Raw genomic sequence first — 18,505 nt, 5'->3', positions numbered from 1 at the left:
AAGTGGCAGTAGAATCCGAGACATGTAGGGCTTGAGGGTACCTCCAGAGGTCATCTGCACCATACCCCCACACTGAGGCAGGGATAAGATTACCTAGATCATACTTGACCAGTATTTGTCCAATCTCTTCTTACAAACCTCCCAGGACGGTATGGCATTCCAGGGTGCAATCCAGAATTATGAGGGGCTGTGTAACCCCTGCCCTGCTACCTTGGCTGCCTCACGATGTTTTGTTGTGGTAGCTTCCAACCTGGGTCACTCACAAGCAGCCTGGCAGCATGCAGGTCACACCTGGAGTGTCTGTGTGTGGCCACAGCCCTGGGCCAGCAACTCTGACCCCAGCAGCATGTCCACAAACACCAGCCACACTCTGGCTTCCTGCAGCCTTGGTTACTGCTCGCAGAGCGACCACAACAAACTCCCTATCCCAAATTCCGCCCCAAGACTTAGGTTCTGCACTGCCTGGCCCCTTCCTGGACAGTTCAGATATTGTAGGTCCATTGCCTCTCTAAGGAGATCAATATCCAACAGTTTGCTACGTTAAATGGAGTTCCCCACACAATTGAGTTTAAATGCAGTTTGGATTATGGAATAAAACATGTTTATTTAACTACAAAGAGTTAGGTTTCAAGTGAGTACAAGTATAAGACATTCAAATCAGAAACGGTTACAGGAGAAGTAAAGGTAAAACTCTTCCTCATACTAAAATTAACAAACTAGACTTGGCTCCAGGTGAAATCCGTTCCACATGTTCCCAGTAACATTGCTGAGCCAATTCTCAGACCAGGATCTGCTCCCAAAGTCCTAACGCTCTTTCTTTGGTCGTCTTAGGGGAAAGAGAGAGAGATGGATAGGGGAGATACCTTGGGGTGTTTCTCCCCCTCACTTTTATAGTCCAGTCACCCTTTGAGATGCATTTTACTGAGGGTCCTGCCTAGCTAAAGTTCATTCCTGCTGCAAGGGCGGAGATGAGGAGTCTAATGGTGAAGGAGATGCCATGCTGTTGTTTGCTTCAATGGAGATTGGGTTGTTCCTGCCCTATTTCCTTGCCAAAGACTGGGCACTTGATAAGTAAGTGCCCATCGCCTTTGGTGACACCTGGCTAGACTCCTTTGTGTTTAAGAAACTGATTTACCCGGGCTTGTCTTGAAACGTATTTCCGACCTAATGGACACGGAGAACAATTGATCACAATCCTTTTTACAACCTCTCTACACCAATTGATCACCATCCTCTTCATGACAAATTTTCACATATTTGAAGCCGGTTACCAGGTCCCCCTTCAACCTTCTCTCCTCTAGACTAAACATGCCAGAACTTTCACCCATAAGAGGGGCAGAGGCCAGTTAGCGGTGCAAATTTGGGATCATGGTTAGGAGCCCCAGTCGCCACCAGGATCTGCACAAATACAGAATAAATGGAACAAAACAAAACGGCTTGTCTCCCAAAGACCTTATAATCAAAGCATCCATTTATCTATCACATTGTATTGCTTCCACCAACTGCCACAGATCCACTTTAATTTCCTAATATATGGATCCTCCTTTGTCACGAAGTACCACAGAACCACTTTTCTGTGACAAAGCCATTCCCTGGCAGAAGGATCCTACTTCCCACCCAACTGGCCCAGATGTTCTATGACAAAGTCAGAGGTGGGCGTGGTTCATTCAGATGAAATGGGGCTGCCCTTGAATGTGTCCCCCTTGTGTATGGCTGTTGGGGCTCCTTTCGTCCTTATCTTTGTCTCTTCTCCCTGCAGGAGGAAAGAGGGAACGGGAGCTCCCAGTGGGAGTTCATCCTATTGGGGGTCTCTGACCAACCACGTCTGGAGATGCTGCTTTTTGTGGTCTTTTTGGTCTTGTACATCATGAACCTGGTAGGGAACCTGACCATCATTGTGGTCTTGTGGCTGGAACCCAGTCTCCACACTCCTATGTATTTCTTCCTCAGCAACCTCTCTTTCCTGGACCTTTGCTACACCACCAGCACCGTTCCTCAGATGCTGGTGAACTTCCGCAGCACCCACAAGTCCATCACCTGGGCTGGCTGCGTGGCCCAGCTCTACGTCTTCCTGTCGTTGGGCTGCACCGAGTGCCTCCTGCTGGTTGTCATGGCCTACGACCGCTATGTCGCCATCTGCCAGCCATTGCGCTACACAATTGTCATGAGCCGCCGTCTCTGCCTGCAGATGGCGGCCACCGTCTGGTTGAGCGGCTTCGGCAACTCCATGCTGCAGACCATCCTGACCGTGCGGGTGCCCCGGTGTGGACGGAACCGGGTCGACCATTTCTTCTGCGAGGTGCCGGCCCTGTTGAAGCTGGCCTGTGTTGACACCGCCGCCAACGAGGCCGAGGCTTTTGCTGTCAGTGTGATCTTCCTGCTGGTGCCGCTGGGCTTCATCCTGGTCTCCTACGGCTACATCGTCACCGCCGTGCTGAGGATTCGCTCGGCCCAGGGCAGGCTCAAGGCCTTCAACACTTGCGCCTCCCACCTGGCCGTGGTGTCGCTCTTCTACGGCACGGCCATTTTCATGTATCTACAGCCTCCGTCCAGCTACTCCCAGGAGCGGGGCAAGATGGTCTCCCTCTTCTATGGCATCATCGCCCCCATGCTGAACTCACTGATCTACACCCTGAGGAACAAGGATGTTCACGGGGCCTTAAGGAGGGTGCTGGGGAGGCTATTCGGGAGTAAGAGGACATGAGCCAGAGAAATGAGTTGGGACTGGTTGGTTTGGTTCTCTATGGGGCAGCAGCTCCGATCCAGCCTCAGGCTGGGAGACTGGGTGGCTCAGGGGGCCAGGCAATGGGCTATGAAGCCTTTCCTATCTAGGAGGCCTGCATTTTAACCTGTCTGTTCATGTCCACACATGGCGCCGGGACTGGGGAACCAGAGATCACTCACCATGAGCCCCAGAAGGCAGAAGACCATGTCAAGGCCTGGCAGACAGTGTTGGGCACCTCACAATGTCCTTCCTTGGCTCCATCTGTGAACAAAGCTGTCACTGCATGGAGAAGATGGAGCGATGTTGACATTTGGGAGTCATCTCTCTGCATGAGATCCAGCCAGCACAGATCCAGACCCTGCCCCCGCGACATAAAATGCCTCAGATTCTTTCTTATTGAATATTGATCTAAAAAAACCCCTACCAATCTAGCCCCTTTTCTATTTAATTCTCTGATATGGATAGGCTGGGGGTTCTTCCCCCTTCTCACTTAAACTGCAGCTACTTTGGCATTTGGAGGGAAACAACTGACGCCGATCATTGCTCCAGATTGTGGATGGGGTTAATGAAGATGTTAAACTCATTAGAATCAACTTTCCCCTCAGATTTTGCCTCTTTTCTCTCTAATTACCAAATATTGATCTAAAATCCCCTGAAATTTTCTCTTTATTATCGATAGAAATGTCCCTCCATTTTGGGACTCCTCAAGTTGGGCACCTTTCCTGCTAAATTATGGAATATTGATCTAAAATCCCCCCAGATTTGAGCATTTTCTTCTTTAATTGCTGAATATGGGGAAAAAACTCTCTCGCTTTGGGGTCTTTCCCCCTCACCTCCCGCTTTAAATTGCAGCCACATCTGCTTTTGGAGGGAACCAGCTGGCTGGAATTCTCGTCCCACATGGTGGATGAAGAAAAGGAGGATGTTAACTCCCCTTCCATCAACTTTCTCCTCAGATTTGACCCCTTTACTCATTCATTCTCAAACAGAGATCTCGCACCCTCTCAAATGTTGTCCCTTTTCTCTCAGCTGTCCAATATTCATATGAAATGGCTACTGATTTGGGGGTTCCCCCCTCCATTTTATGCTGCAATACATTCTCCTGGTCTTGGGAAGAAGTGATTAGGCCAAATCATTACCCCATGTGGTGAATGACTGCGGGAAGGAGGTTAAACATCCCAATGAACAACTTTCCCCTCCTGTAGGGGAATCAAATTCTTTTCTCTTGTGGAAATCAAAACCAGTGTATTTGCTGATTTGAGTGACTTGCGCAATTCTTAACATGCACCAAGGCTAGAAACCTTCACTCCTCCAGCTGGTAATTGACCTGACAGAGGCTGTCCATCACAGTTGCCCATATGAACGCCATCTCTGAGCTGTCCATCTTCCAGTCCCAATTGCCATGAAATCTTCATATTCAGAGTCCAGCCTCCCCTCCCATCTCTCCTGCTAAAGCGGAAAACCCAAAGGGACTGTGGAGTTGTAGTGTGGGCAGCAATGCGTCTTGGGAAAGGGGGCATAGATATGAAAGATCTGTGTCCTTTCCTGCAAGACAGAAACCAGGGAAGCAATGAGATTAAGACCTGGTCTATCATGGAGGATAGGTCCATCAATCACTATTAGCTAAGATGGCCAGGGATGCAGCCCCAACCATGCTTTGAGCATCCCTAGCCTTTGATTGCCAGAAGACAGAAGTGGACAACAGGGAATGGATCAGTTGATAATTGTCCTGTTCTGTTCACTCCTGCTGAAGCACCTGGCATAGGTCACTGATAGAAGACAAAATACTGGGCTAGATGGACCATTGGCCTGACCTAGTAGGGACATTGTTATGTTCTTATGTACTAAAAATTAGATTGACCTAGCTACATTGCTCAGGGATGTGAAAATGTTTTTGCCCTGAGCAATGCAGTTATCTCAGTCTAACCCCCGGTGTAGACACAGCTAGGTTGAAGGAAGAATTCTTCTGTCAAGCTAGCTACCACCTCTCAGAGAGGTGAATTCATGACATCAATGGAAAAACCCGTTCCATCGATGTAGGAAGAGTCTACAGAGACCAGCTCTGTGCCAGGGATGGCCACTAATCTCTGAGGCTTGCAGAGCAGGATCTTAGAGCATGGGAATTTGTGACTCTTTCTTGTTGTGGTGACTTTTAATATTTGCCTGAATAATCTTCTTTAAACAGCAGTTGCTGAGAAAATAAAGTCTCTGCCCAAGAAAGAGCTTAGCAAAGGATGTTCGGCTGATGTGTAACCTTGTACTATTTGTTAAAGGACTTGAGGAACATTTGGGTTGAAAGGGGCTGTACATCATTCCCAGGGGCTCCATTCAAGATGTGGCAGGGAGGCAGCAATGTCCAGTGGTTAGAGAGGGGCAGCTGAAGAAGGGAATTTGAAGCCATTGGAAGTCTGGACTCCTGGCTTCTGTTCTCAGCTCTGGGAAGGGAATGGCGTCTAGTGGGTCGGCGCAGAGGGGAGACTGGGGGTTAGGGTCTATCCCTGGCTCTAGGCAAAAAAAATTATTTTGTTTGTATGTAATTAATTATAAAGCAATGAATGATTATAAAATATTGACTGTAAAAAACAATGATGACCATAAAATAACATAAAACATCCATGGGCAGGCAGAGTGAGTGAGACAGCGACATGAGGCCCTAGCGAAGCCACTAGGGGGCAGCTGGGGAGATTGTCAATATCGCTTCAGTTTAACAGGTGTATCACCAGGCTTGGCAGAATTCCAGTTTTATGTTTTTATAATTTCAATGTTTATTTTTAAGCATTTTTTAATTTTAATCATTTACATCGTTGCAGTTGCAGGAATTAAGCAGGATCAGCAACAAATCAGATCTGTTGGATTCTTTTGCTTTGCCTTCCAGTTTCGGAGGTTCAGATCCCACTCCTATAATAATTATGCGCCAGCTGCATTTCATTCTCTGGGCTCTCTGGAGTGTAGGTAGCTGAACCCGCAGGCTAAAGGCCAAACCAGAGGTGGGCAAACTACGGCCTGCGGGCCACATCCAGCCCGCGGGACCGTCCTGCCTGGCCCTTGAGCTCCTGGCTGGGGAGGCTAGCCCCGGCCCCTCCCCTGCTGTCCCCACTCAGCCTCAGCACGCCATGCCGCCAGCGCTCTGGCCTGCTGCTCCTTTTCCTCTGACCATGCCAGCTGGAGGCTTCTGCCTCAGGCTGCTCTCACCAGTCAGCAGCACCGTGTGGTTGCGCCTACCCCAGCCTACTCCTTGCTACCAGGGCTCACAATCAGATACTTAGACCTCTACATTTTGCTGCAACTAAAAAAATTAAGCTGCTGTTTAGAACTGTCCCCCAACATACATATCCTGGGACATTTTGTATTTTACCGGTGTCAACCAAAGGCCCACACACAAATGGAGATTCAGTCCTGCCTGTGCTTCTATCCTAGTGCTTGTCACAGATTCCCATTTTCAGCTATAGGCTGAGGAAGTGCAGAATGGTGGTTCACTCTACTTTGCTGTAATCCAACCGCCCTCCCCTCCCTCCTTTGATCTCTGCTTGCAGAGGCAATAAAGTCAGTGTTGTTTCTTATTCCTGCATTCTTTATTACTTCATCACACAAATGGGGGGATAACTGCCATGGTAGCCCAGGAGGGGTTGGGGAGGAGAGAACGGGTGGGGTTGTTGTGGGGGCACCCCCTAGAATGGCATGCAGCTCATCATTTCTGCGGGATGTCTGGGGCTCTGACCCGGAGCGGCCGTTTACCCTCTGGTTCTTTAGGCTTGCCTGATATTCTAGGCAGGACTGAATCTCCATTAGACAAAACTTAAAGAAGAGAACGACCTGGGGAGTCATTCCCATTTTTGTCCAGGCGCCTCCGACCGACCTCACCGAGGCCAGCCAGGAGCACCCATGACAGCAGCAGATGGTACAGTATGACTGGTAACCATCTTTGTCAACTTGCAAAGCAGCAGACGGTACAGTAGAGGAGGTAACCGCCTTTGCTAACTTGCAAAAGGCAAGGGGATGCTGCCCTGTAGCACTGCAGGACCGCATCTGTCAGCAGCATCCAGTAGACATACAGTGACAGTGAAAAAAGGCTGAACAGGCTCCATGGTTGCCGTGCTATGGCGTCTGCCCGGGCAATCCAGGGAAAAGGGAGCGAAATGATTGTCTGCCGTTGCTTTCATGGAGGGAGAATTGACTGACGACATTTACCCATAACCACCCGTGACAAATTTTTGGCCCCATCAGGCATTCGGATCTCAACCCAGAATTCCAATGGGCAGGGGAGACTGCAGGAACTATGGGATAGCTATGGGATAGCTACCCACAGTGCAACGCTCCGGAAGTCGATGCTAGCCTTGGTACATGGACGCACACTGCCGAATTAATGTGCTTAGTGTGGCCACGTGCACTCAACTTTATACAATCTGTTTCCAAAAATCAATTTCTGTAAAATCGGAATAATCCCGTAGTGTAGACATACCCAGAGATAGCAAGCATTAGGATTTAGACAGATAGGTAGTGTCTTCATTTATTTTTAAGTCTGGAAAGTGGCCAGTTATCTACCCAGCACAGACACCTACATGGAACAGAAGGCTAAGATATAGACCAGCATTTTTCAAACTGGAGATCCTGATGCAAAAGGGGTTTGCAAGGGTATTGTAGGGGGATCATGAGATCCCCTTTTTCCCTGCCTTAAGACGCGGGCAGCTGGAGAGATGCAGCTCTGGCTGGCTGCCCAGCTCTGAAGGCAGCGCCACCTTCAGCAGCAGCGCAGAAGTAAGAGTGGCGTACGGTTACTTAGCTGTAGAGGGCTCTGCACTGATGTTGGGAAAGCGATGTTTGGTACCAAGAGTGGCGGGAGGGTGAGGGGGGGTGTCATCACAGCCTGAAATATTTTCAAAGGGGGAGGCAAAAAAAGTTTGAGAACCCTGATATAGAATCATAGACTATCAGGGTTGGAAGGGACCTCAGGAGGTCATCTAGCCCAACCCCCTGCTCAAAGCAGGACCAATCCCCAACGAAATCACTAAATATAGACACATGTCTCAGCCAGTCCCCTCGACTTGGGGCTGGGCCGGAGCCCCCGAGAGGAAAAAAGGCCCCATGTCCCATCCCTAGATCATGGCTGAGCTCATGGTTTTGAAAACGTCTGGGCATGAGGAGATTCAGCACCATTGCCTGATGGTTTTATCCCTGATTTACACTGGAGGTGAGGGAGGAAAAGTTCAGTGGCACAGAACAGGGTGACCATGTTTTTGTAGAGGTGTCATTCCCCTAAGGTGTAAGTGAATCACGGACTGGCAGGGGTTAGTAAGACATTTCTCAGCTGTCCATGAGGCATGTGTTGACACGTCCGCTGAAGCTAGGCCACCGTTGGAGGCGGGGCTGGAAGGACCTGGGTGGGATCCAGCCTGGGGACCGGTATGTTCCTGTTAGATGTCTGTGTGCTGCGCTCCTCCCCAGCACGTGGAACGCACCCTGAGGTTGGATCCCTCTTGATGCCCTTTGATTCACTTCTCAACCTGGCACAGAAAAAAATGTTAATGATCTGTTTGGCCCCTCTGTGGGCTCGTCAGTGTCATTGTGTCACAAACAGCAAGTGTCTTTAATGAGACCCAGAGTCCCCTCTCGACGCATCAGCTGCGAGTGGGAGCCGACGTGCTAACAATGCCCGGTGCGCTGCACCCCGATGCCTAATGAGGTGCCCTGGGGCAACATCGCCCAGCCCCTGGGCCCTAACTTTTCAGGGGGCACGTGGCACCAGGCAGGTCCCAGACCTTCCTCTGCTTCAGGCAGGGGCTGGGTCTCTCTGCATGGAGCTGCCACGGAACTGATTGAGGTGACACAGCGGAGAGTCCAGGGCTCACCGGCTAAGGGTGGGGACAGAAAGGAGAGAGGCTTGACTGAGATCAGAGAAATGACCCATTGGGGCAAGTGTCCGGCCCTCTGCCTATGCCAGACAGATCACTGGCCAGCGAGTCCAGTTACCCCATGTCTCCCTGCCTAGATCACTGGCCAGCTAGTCCAGTACCCCATAGCCCCTGCCCCAAATCACTGGCCAGCGAGTCCAGTGCCCTATACCCCCCGTCCCAGATCACTGGCCAGCTAATCCTTTTCCTCTGCAATGAATGAGGCCACTGGCCCTTCTAGCCCCATAATCCACTCCCTCCACCCTCTGGACTCCAAACCAAACAGCCCTTAGCTCAGTTTCAGCCTATTCTCACTTTCCCCAGGTTCCCCACATACATTCCTCTCCCATTTGGTGGCAGGGGGCTGGTAGCTTTCACACACCTCTAAATGGTCCTCCTGGTTCCCATTCGTGTTAGCGAAGGGAATTCTGGGGGCCTGAGGGTGCCTTGACCCCATCCACCCACTGCTGTGCCTGATATTAAGTCATCGAGTATTGCTCGGAATCGATAGCCGAAGAGAACCCAGGAGTCCTGCCTCCCAGCTCCCTGCTCTAACCCACTCCCCTCCCAGAGGTGGGAAGAGAACCCAGGCATCCTGGGGGTCGGAGCTGTAACTTCCAGATGTCGCTGCCATGCTCTAGCCCCAGCATCCTGCCCTCAGCGCTGCCTCCCTCTGAGAACTGTCTCAGCTCGATTCCCCCAGTAGCGGGGTGGTTACCCGCTCCTGCCCTGAGGGGCTTGAAACGGCCCAGGAGAGGGCTGGGGCTGGGGCGAGAAGCCTGGGCTGATTGGGGGAAAGCAGGCTCAGCTGGGGCCATGCCCCAATCAGGCCCAGCTGGCCCCTATAAAAGGCTGGGAGCCAGAGGCCCAGGCAGGCTCCCTCTGTCTGTAGAGGGAGAAGGGCCTGGCTGCAAGGTGCCAAGCAGGGAACCTAGATTGAGGCAGGGCTGGGGAAAGGCCTTGGGGGCTGGGAAGCCCTAGGCCAGCAACTCCCCAGGCTGCAGGGCCTGCTCCTAGGCAGCACCCCAAATAAAAGGGGCACCGGGTCCTGGGAGGGACACGGGCCAGCGGTAAGGCGGATCACTGGCTGTAGAGGGCCCTCCGGATGGTGGAAGAGCTAATTCCCTGAGACAGCCAGCAGGAGGTGCCGCAGGGGTGAGTCCGCATCGCTACACACCCCATGGGAAGGGACAATCCCTGCTCCATGGCTCCGTGGGCCGCAGTGCTTGGGCTGGGGTCACAACGCGAGCGATGGGTTTGAAGGCGAGACCTGGGGTCTAGGGGAGCCCTCGGTACAGATGGAGCTGGGACTAGAGCAGGGGTTGTGGCCCCAATCCTGGTGCAGTGCTCAGGCGCTGGGGTCACTCCTCCCCAGGCCACTCTCCCCTAGACGGCTTTGCGGGAGCAGTCTCCCGGCCAATTGGGCGCAGGGTAGGGTGACCAGACAGTGTGAAAAATCAGGACGGGGGTGGGGAGTAATAGGCTTCTATCTCAAATATGGGGACTGTCCCTATAAAATCAGGACATCTGGTCACCCTAGCGCACGGGGTCCCTGGGGCATCGCAAACCTCACCAGCCAAGTCCTAGCCCCTTGGGAGGCTTCAGGGAGTCACATCTCCCGCCCCCTTCCTGGCTCCAACCTCCATAAGGGCCCTGCCTGCTCCCTCCCCTTCAGCCATGGCCCCATGCATGCAGGGACAGCAATCATGAGCTGCACAAGGAGGAGCCACCCACAGTCACAGAGACACAGGGCCCTTCTCAGCTGTGCTTCGGAGCTGGGGCAGCCCAGGCGTAGTGTGACACCAAGGCTGGGGTAGGTCAGGGAGCAGGGACACAGCCTGGGGATCCTACCTCCTGCCAGCCATCCACTGTACTTCTCCAGATCTATCCAGCTCTCTGGGTCTCTCTCCAGAGCCAGATGCAGACGGTGCTGCCCCATGGCAGGGGGCAAACTTAACTGGTCTCCCTGACTCGGGAGCATCCTTAGACATTCAGCTCCACAGCTCGGGGCTGCCTCGTCCCAGGGACTGGGGGGGGCTCAGTGCAGGGGAGCAGAGACTCCAGACTCTGCCCTGGCATCGGAGCATCTGAGCCACCCAGAGCTGCCCGGGCAAGAAGGATCTGGGCAGAGAAAAGACGGAGGTGAATGGAGGTGAGTCCAGGTTTTTTTCCGCCACTCATTCATGCTTATTACTGGGGAGGGTCCAGGAGCTGGGCAGCATGTGGAATGGTTAGATTTCTTAGCCCTGTGCAATGGGTCTGATAAAACTTCCCTGCCTCCCAGGGATGATGTGAGGATAAACCCACTAGAGATTGTTGGGTGCTGAGATCCTGTGGTGCTGGGGGGCAGACAAGTGCCATCGATTGGTAGATTTGATTAGGGTTGGAATCCAGGGGCCCGTAACCCACAAACCTGCAGGGATAACTTTGCACAGGTGAGTAGTTAATCACCTGGGTGAGCGTCTGCAGGACGGTGTTTGTAAAGTGCCGTGTAAACCCTGTTGTCCCGTGAGGGGTCCCGATCCTGCAAAGATCTACGCACGTGCTTAACGTAAGCCCACGGGCAACCCCACTGTAGGTGGTTTGGGTAAAGGAGATTAGGGCAGGTAGGAAGCATGGGCCACATGTACAAAGGGATTTAGGTGCTCGCAAGTGCAGATGGGTGGTAAGTGCCTAACTCCTACTGGGACCAAAGGGAGTTAGAAAATCTTTTGGAAAATCCCACATGTTGCCTATCTGCATATTTAGCCCTATATGAGCCCATAATGCCCCTGAAAATCAGTGGGATTTGGGTGCATCATTCCTTAAAGCTGCTTTGGAAACCCCAGCTCTAACTGCTCGCAGGATCAGGGTCTACATTATTATTAGTGGTATTGGGATTATTTTATTCTCACCCTGACTGTTTACATTGTAGTCCCTGTCAGTCACACAGAGAAGCACATAAACATAACAGATTCCTGTTAAAGTGGCAGTAGAATCCGAGACATGTAGGGCTTGAGGGTACCTCAAGAGGTCATCTGCGCCATACGCCCTCACTGAGGCAGGAATAAGGTTACCTAGACTATATTTAACCAGTATTTGTCCAACCTCTTCTTACAAACCTCCCAGGATGGTATGGCATTCCGGGGTGCAATCCAGACTAATGAGGGGCTGTGTCACCCCTGCCCTGCTACCTTGGCTGCCTCACGATGTTTTGTTGTGGTAGCTTCCAACCTGGGTTGCTCACAAGCAGCCTGGCAGCATGCAGGTCACACCCGGAGTGTCTGTGTATGGCCACAGCCCTGGTCCAGCAACTCTGACCCCAGCACCCTGTCCACAAACACCAGCCACACTCTGACTTCCTGCAGCCTTGGTTACCACTTGCAGGGTGACCACAACAAACTCCCCATCCCAAATTCTGCCCCAAGACTTGGGTTCTGCACTGCCCGGCTCCTTCCTGGACAGTTCAGATATTGAAATCCGTTGCCTCTCTAAGGAGATCAATATCCAACAGTTTGCTACGTTAAATGGAGTTCCCCACACAATTGAGTTTAAATGCAGTTTGGATTATGGAATAAAACATGTTTATTTAACTACAAAGAGACAGGTTTCAAGTGAATACAAGTATAAGACATTCAAGTCAGAAACGGTTACAGGAGAAGTAAAGGTAAAACGCTTCCTCATACTAAAATTAACAAACTAGACTTGTCTCCAGGTGAAATCCCTTCCACGTGTTCCCAGTAACATTGCTGAGCCAATTCTCAGACCAGGATCTGCTCCCAAAGTTCAAACGCTCTTTCTTTGGTCCTCTTAGGGGAAAGAGAGAGAGATGGATAGGGGAGATACCTTGGGGTGTTTCTCCCCCTCACTTTCATAGTCCAGTCACCCTTTGAGATGCATTTTATTGAGGGTCCTGCCTAGCTAAAGTTCATTCCTGCTGCAAGGGCGGAGATAAGTGAAGGAGAGTCTAATGGTGAAGGAGATGCCATGCTGTTGTTTGCTTCAATGGAGATCGGGTTGTTCCTGCCCTGTTTCCTTACCAAAGACTGGGCACTTGATAAGTGAGTGCCCATCGCCTTTGATGACACCTGGCTAGACTCCTTTGTGTTTAAGAAACTGATTTACCCGGACTTGTTTTGGAAACGTATTTCCGCCCTAATGGACACGGAGAACAATTGATCACCATCCTCTTTAAAACCTCTTTACACCAATTGATCACCATCCTCTTCATGACAAATTTTCACATATTTGAAGCCGGTTACCAGGTCTCCCTTCAACCTTCTCTCCTCTAGACTAAACATGCCAGTTCGTTCACCCATAAGAGGGGCAGAGGGCAGTTAGCGATGCAAATTTGGGATCATAGTTAGAAGCCCCAGTCGCCACCAGGATCTGCACAAATACAGAATAAAAGGTACAAAACAAAACGGCCTGTCTCCCAAAGACCTTATAATCAAAGCATCCATTTATCTATCACATCGTATTGCTTCCACCAACTGCCACAGATCCACTTTAATTTCCTGATATATGGATCCTCCTTTGTCACGAAGTGCCACAGAACCACTTTTCTGTGACAAAGCCATTCCCTGGCAGAAGGATCCTACCTGCCACCCAACTGGCCCAGATGTTCTATGACAAAGTCAGAGGTGGGTGTGGTCCATTCAGATGAAATGGGGCTGCCCTTGAATGTGTCCCCCTTGTGTATGGCTGTTGGGGCTCCTTTCGTCCTTATCTTTGTCCCTTCTCCCTGCAGGAGGAAAGAGGGAACAGGAGCTCCCAGTGGGAATTCATCCTATTGGGGGTCTCTGACCAACCACAACTGGAGATGCTGCTTTTCATGGTCTTTTTAGTCTTGTACGTCATGAACCTGGTGGGGAATCTGGCCATCATTGTGGTTTTGTGGCTGGAACCCAGTCTCCACACCCCTATGTATTTCTTCCTCAGCAACCTCTCTTTCCTGGACCTTTGCTACACCACCAGCACCGTTCCTCAGATGCTGGTGAACTTCCGCAGCACCCACAAGTCCATCACCTGGGCTGGCTGCGTGGCCCAGCTCTACGTCTTCCTCTCGTTGGGCTGCACCGAGTGCCTCCTGCTGGCCGTCATGGCCTACGACCGCTACGTTGCCATCTGCCAGCCACTGCGTTACACAATTGTCATGAGCCGCCACCTCTGCCTGCAGATGGCGGCCACCGTCTGGTTGAGCGGCTTTGGCAACTCCATGCTGCAGACCATCCTGACCGTGCGGCTGCCCCGGTGTGGGCGGAACCGGGTCGACCACTTCTTCTGCGAGTTGCCGGCCATGATGAAGCTGGCCTGTGTTGACACCTCCGCCAATGAGGCCGAGGCTTTTGCTGTCAGTGTGATCTTCCTGCTGGTGCCGCTGGGCCTCATCCTGGTCTCCTACGGCTACATCGTTGCTGCCGTGCTGAGGATTCGCTCGGCCCAGGGCAGGCTCAAGGCCTTCAACACTTGCGCCTCCCACCTGGCCGTGGTGTCGCTCTTTTACGGCACGGCCATTTTCATGTATCTACAGCCTTCGTCCAGCTACTCCCAGGAGCAGGGCAAGATGGTCTCCCTCTTCTATGGCATCATCGCTCCCATGCTGAACTCGCTGATCTACACCCTGAGGAACAAGGATGTGCACAGGGCCCTAAGGAGGGTGTTGGGGAGGCTATTCGGGAGTAAGAGGACATGAGCCAGAGAAATGAGTTGGAACTGGTTGGCTTGGTTCTCTATGGGGCAGGAGCTCCGATCCAGCCTCAGGCCAGGGAGACTGGCTGCCTGAGGGGGCCAGGCAATGGGCTATGGAGCCTTTCCTATCTAGGAGGCCTGCATTTTAACCCGTCTGTTCATGTCCACACATGGCACTGGGACTGGGAAACCAGAGATCACTCACCATGAACCCAGAAGGCAGAAGAGCATGTCAAGGCCCTGCGGACGGTGTTGGCTCTGTCCATGAACAAAGCTGGCTCTGCATGGAGGAGTGGGAGCGATGTGGGCATTTGAGAGTCATCTCTCTGCCCCAGATCCAGCCAGCACAGTCCACAACCCTGCCCGCCCCCAATATAAAATACCTCACATTCTCTCATTGAATATTGATCTAAAAAACCCCCACCAATGTTGCCCCTTTTCTATTTAATACCCTGATATGGATAGTTTGGGGACTTCTTCCCCAGTATCATGTTAAATTGCTGCTACTTTGAAATATGGAGGGAAACAGCTGACGCCGATCATTGCTCAAAATTGTGGATGGGGTTAATGAAGGTGTTAAACTCATTAGAATCAACTTTCCCCTCAGTATGTTCATATGAAATGGCTGCCGATTTGGGGGTTCCCCCCTCCATTTTATGCTGCAAGACATTCTCCTGGTCTTAGGAAGAAGTGATTTAGGCCAAATCATTACCCCATGGGGTGAATGACTGCGGGAAGGAGGTTAAACATCCCAATGAACAACTTTCCCCTCCTGTAGGAGAATCAAATTCTTTTCTCTTGTGGAAATCAAAACTAGTCTGTTTGCTGATTTGAGTGACTTGCACAATTCTTAACATACATCAAGGCTAGAAACCTTCACCCCTCCAGCTGGTAATTGACCTGATAGAGGCTGTCCATCACAGTTGCCCATATGAACACCATCTCTGAGCTGTCCATCCTCAGTTTCCGCCCAGGGGCGGCTCCAGGCACCAGCACGCCAAGCGTGTGCCTGGGGCGGCAAACCATGGGGGGCGCTCTGCCAGTCGCTGCGAGGGCAGCAGGCAGGCTGCCTTCGGCGGCATGCCTGCGGAGGGTCTGCTGGTCCCGCGGTTTCGGCAGACCTCCCGCAGGCTGCCGCCGAATCCACGGGCCGGGGACCTCCCGCAGGCAAGCCGTCGAAGGCAGCCTGCCTGCCGTGCTTGGGGCGGCAAAATACCTAGAGCCACCCCTGCTTCTGCCCACTCCCAATTGCCACGAAATCTTCATATTCTGGTTCCAACCTTCCCTCCCATCTCTCCTGCTAAAGCAGAAAGCCCAAAGGGACCGTGGAGTTGTAGTGTGGGCAGCAATGCGTCTTGGGAAAGTGGGCATAGATATTAAAGATCTGTGTCCTTTCCAGCAAGACAGAGACCAGGGAAGCAATGAGATTAAGGCCTGGTCTATCATGGAGGATAGGTCCATCAATTGCTATTAGCCAAAATGGCTAGGGATGCAACCCCAACCATTCTTTGAGCATCCCTGGCCTTTGATTGCCAGAAGATGGAAGTGGACAACAGGGAATGGATCAATTGATCATTCCCACTGAAGCACATGGCACTGGTCACTGATAGAAGACAAGATACCGGGCTAGATGGACCATTGGTCTAACCCAGGGCTGGCTCCAGGCACCAGCCAAGCAAGCTCGTGCTTGGGGCAGCAAATTCTACGGGGCGGCATTCCACCCAATCCTAGGGCAACACGGCCAGGTTTTTGTTTGTTTGTTTGTTTGTTTGCTGATCCGGCTGCCCTGTAGGGGCAGCGGCGCAGAGGAGGGGAGCGCCCTGCAGCAAACTTGGCAGGGCAGCCCGCGTCCTTCCGTCCCAGCCTACCAGAGCAGTGCAGAGCCCTCCCGGCAGGCGGCGCGGCGGTCGGGGCCACATGGCAAGCGCCCCGCTGAAGCCCTGGTCACCCCACTTCTCTCTTTTCCCCCCACCCCCTCCCCTCCGCTAGCTGGGGCATGTGTGCAGCACAGGGAGCCCCCTGTACCCTGGCTCTGGCCGCGCCACAGGTTTTTTTTGTTTTGTTTTTTCCCCACTGCTTTGCCACTCTGGAGGCCCCCCCCCCCGTTTTGTTTTGTTTTTTTGCTTGGGGCGGTGGGCGGTAAAAAAGCCAGAGCCGGCCCTGGTCTGACCCAGTAGGGGCGTTGTTATGTTCTTATGTACTAAAAATTAGATTGACCTAGCTACATTGCTCAGGGATGTGAAAATGTTTTTGCCCTGAGCCAGTGGTGAGCTGGAGCAGGTTCCCACAGGTTCCCAAGAACCGGTTGCTAAAATTAGACCTCCGTGGAGAACCGGTTGTTAAAGGGCCAGCGGGTGGGCAAAGAACTCCGGTCCGCGGGCCGGACCATCCTGTTGCTCCCAAGATTCCCAGCTGGGGAGGCTGAGGCTCCCCCGGCCCTTCCCCCACTTCCCTCCAGCTGCAGCGTGGCCAGCCGCCGGCACCAGCTGGGCAGCTCAGCTGAGCTCCGGAGTTGCTTTGAGCTGCCAGCAAGGTAAAGGGGGAGGGGGCTGCAAGCTCTAGGGCCGCTGGGGCGGCAAGTGGGGCAATTTGCCGCAGGCCCTGCAGGGGTCCCCGGCCCCACAAGTATGTCTCCGCCTGCCCCCAGCCCCTCCCCCGCTCCTTAAATCAGAACTTTTTCTAGGGAACCGGTTGTTAAAATTTTGGCAGCTCATCACTGCCCTGAGCACTGCAGTTAGCTCAGTCTAACCCCCGGTGTAGACACGGCTAGGTCGAAGGAAGAATTCTTCTGTCAACCTAGCTACCGCCTCTCAGAGAAGTGAATTCATGACATCAATGGAAAAACCCCTGCCATCGATGTGGGAAGAGTCTACAGAGACCAGCTCTGTGCCAGGGATGGCCACTAATCTCTGAGTCTTGCGGAGCAGGATCTTAGATCATGGGAATTTGTGACTTTTTCTTGTTGTGGTGACTTTTAATATTTGCCTGAATAATCTTCTTTAAACAGCGGGTGCTGAGAAAATAAAGTCCCTGCCCAAGAAAGAGCTTAGCAAAGGATGTTCGACTGGTGTGTAACTTTGTACTATTTGTTAAAGGACTTGAGGGTCATATGGGTTGAAAGGGGCTGTACATCATTCAAGATGTGGCAGGGAGGCAGCAATGTCCAGTGGTTAGAGAGGGGTTGCTGAAGAAGGGAATTTGAAGCCAGTGGGAGTCTGGACACTTGGCTTCTGTTCTCAGCTCTGGGAAGGGAATGGTGTCTAGTGGCTCAGCGCAAAGAGGACACTGGGAGTGAGGGTTAATCCCTGTCTCTAGGCCAAAAAAAAAATTGTTTGTATGTAATTAATTATAAAGCAATGAATGATAATAAAATTATGACTGTAATAAAACAATGATGACAATAAAATAAAATAAAATAAAACATCCATGGACAGGCAGACCGAGTGAGACAGCGACAGGAGGCCCTAGCGGAGCCACTAGGGGGCAGCTGGTGAGATTGTCAATATCGCTTCAGTTTAACAGGTGTATCACCAGGCTTGGCAGAATTCCAGTTTTATTTTTTTATAATTTCAATGTTTATTTTTAAGCATTTTTTAATGTTATCGATTTAAATCGTTGCAGTTGTGGGAATTAATCAGGATCAGCAACAAGGGAGTTAGACAATAATTATTTCATGCGTTAATAGGCGTTGAGATGCAAAAACGTTAAAGCTTTATCAGCGTTAAAACACATTGTGCCTATCACATGTCTAAATATACAACAGAAATATCCGTATATCAAACTGGAATAAATTCTCAAGCAGCCTTTTTCTTGCGTTGCCTATCTGTTAATGTTGATTATTACTGCTGTGGAAATGTTTTTTCTGGGACTGTGTGTGGGCACGGTGAAATCTTCGTTTACTGACGAAAACCTAATCCTTCCAAGCCCAGTGAATAGGGGAGGTTGATTTGTCTCCCAATTGATGCCACATACAGACACCCCCTGACTTACACAATCGTTTCGTTCCAGAAAGCCTTGCGTAACTCAAATTTTGCGTAAGTCAGAAACGGATGCCCATATGTTACGCAAAAATTTCAGCAACTCAAAAATTCTATTTCTGGCTTATGAAGCTTTTTCTGTAAGTGCGAATTTGCGTAAATCGGGTCTTGCGGAACCCGGGGAGTGTCCAGAGCCAGCTTTAGGCCAATTCCACCAATTCCCACGAATTGGGCCCCGCACCTAA

General features: G+C 51.5%; 2 protein-coding genes across 2 annotated transcripts; both read left to right on the top strand.

The window, feature by feature from the left end:
• The first annotated feature begins 1,768 nt into the window (after positions 1–1,768).
• On the top strand, positions 1,769–2,704 carry LOC123345755 (olfactory receptor 2B2-like). The gene has a single exon (XM_044982805.1). The coding sequence runs from the start codon at positions 1,832–1,834 to the stop codon at positions 2,702–2,704; it is 873 nt and encodes a 290-aa protein (XP_044838740.1). The 5' UTR covers positions 1,769–1,831.
• Positions 2,705–13,351: 10,647 nt separating this feature from the next.
• LOC123345756 (putative olfactory receptor 2B3) lies at positions 13,352–14,287 on the top strand. Its single transcript, XM_044982806.1, has one exon. The coding sequence runs from the start codon at positions 13,415–13,417 to the stop codon at positions 14,285–14,287; it is 873 nt and encodes a 290-aa protein (XP_044838741.1). The 5' UTR covers positions 13,352–13,414.
• Positions 14,288–18,505: the final 4,218 nt, after the last annotated feature.

This window comes from Mauremys mutica, chromosome 12, assembly GCF_020497125.1.
Source record: "Mauremys mutica isolate MM-2020 ecotype Southern chromosome 12, ASM2049712v1, whole genome shotgun sequence".
NCBI classification, from domain to species: domain Eukaryota; kingdom Metazoa; phylum Chordata; order Testudines; family Geoemydidae; genus Mauremys; species Mauremys mutica.
Note: the sequence above shows the minus strand (reverse complement) of the source record. Positions and strands in the feature narration are given on the sequence as shown.

Excerpts from the sequence above, each read along its gene's own strand:
- LOC123345756 (XM_044982806.1), top strand. The coding sequence starts at position 13,415 with ATGCTGCTTTTCATGGTCTTTTTAGTCTTGTACGTCATGAACCTGGTG.
- LOC123345755 (XM_044982805.1), top strand. The coding sequence starts at position 1,832 with ATGCTGCTTTTTGTGGTCTTTTTGGTCTTGTACATCATGAACCTGGTA.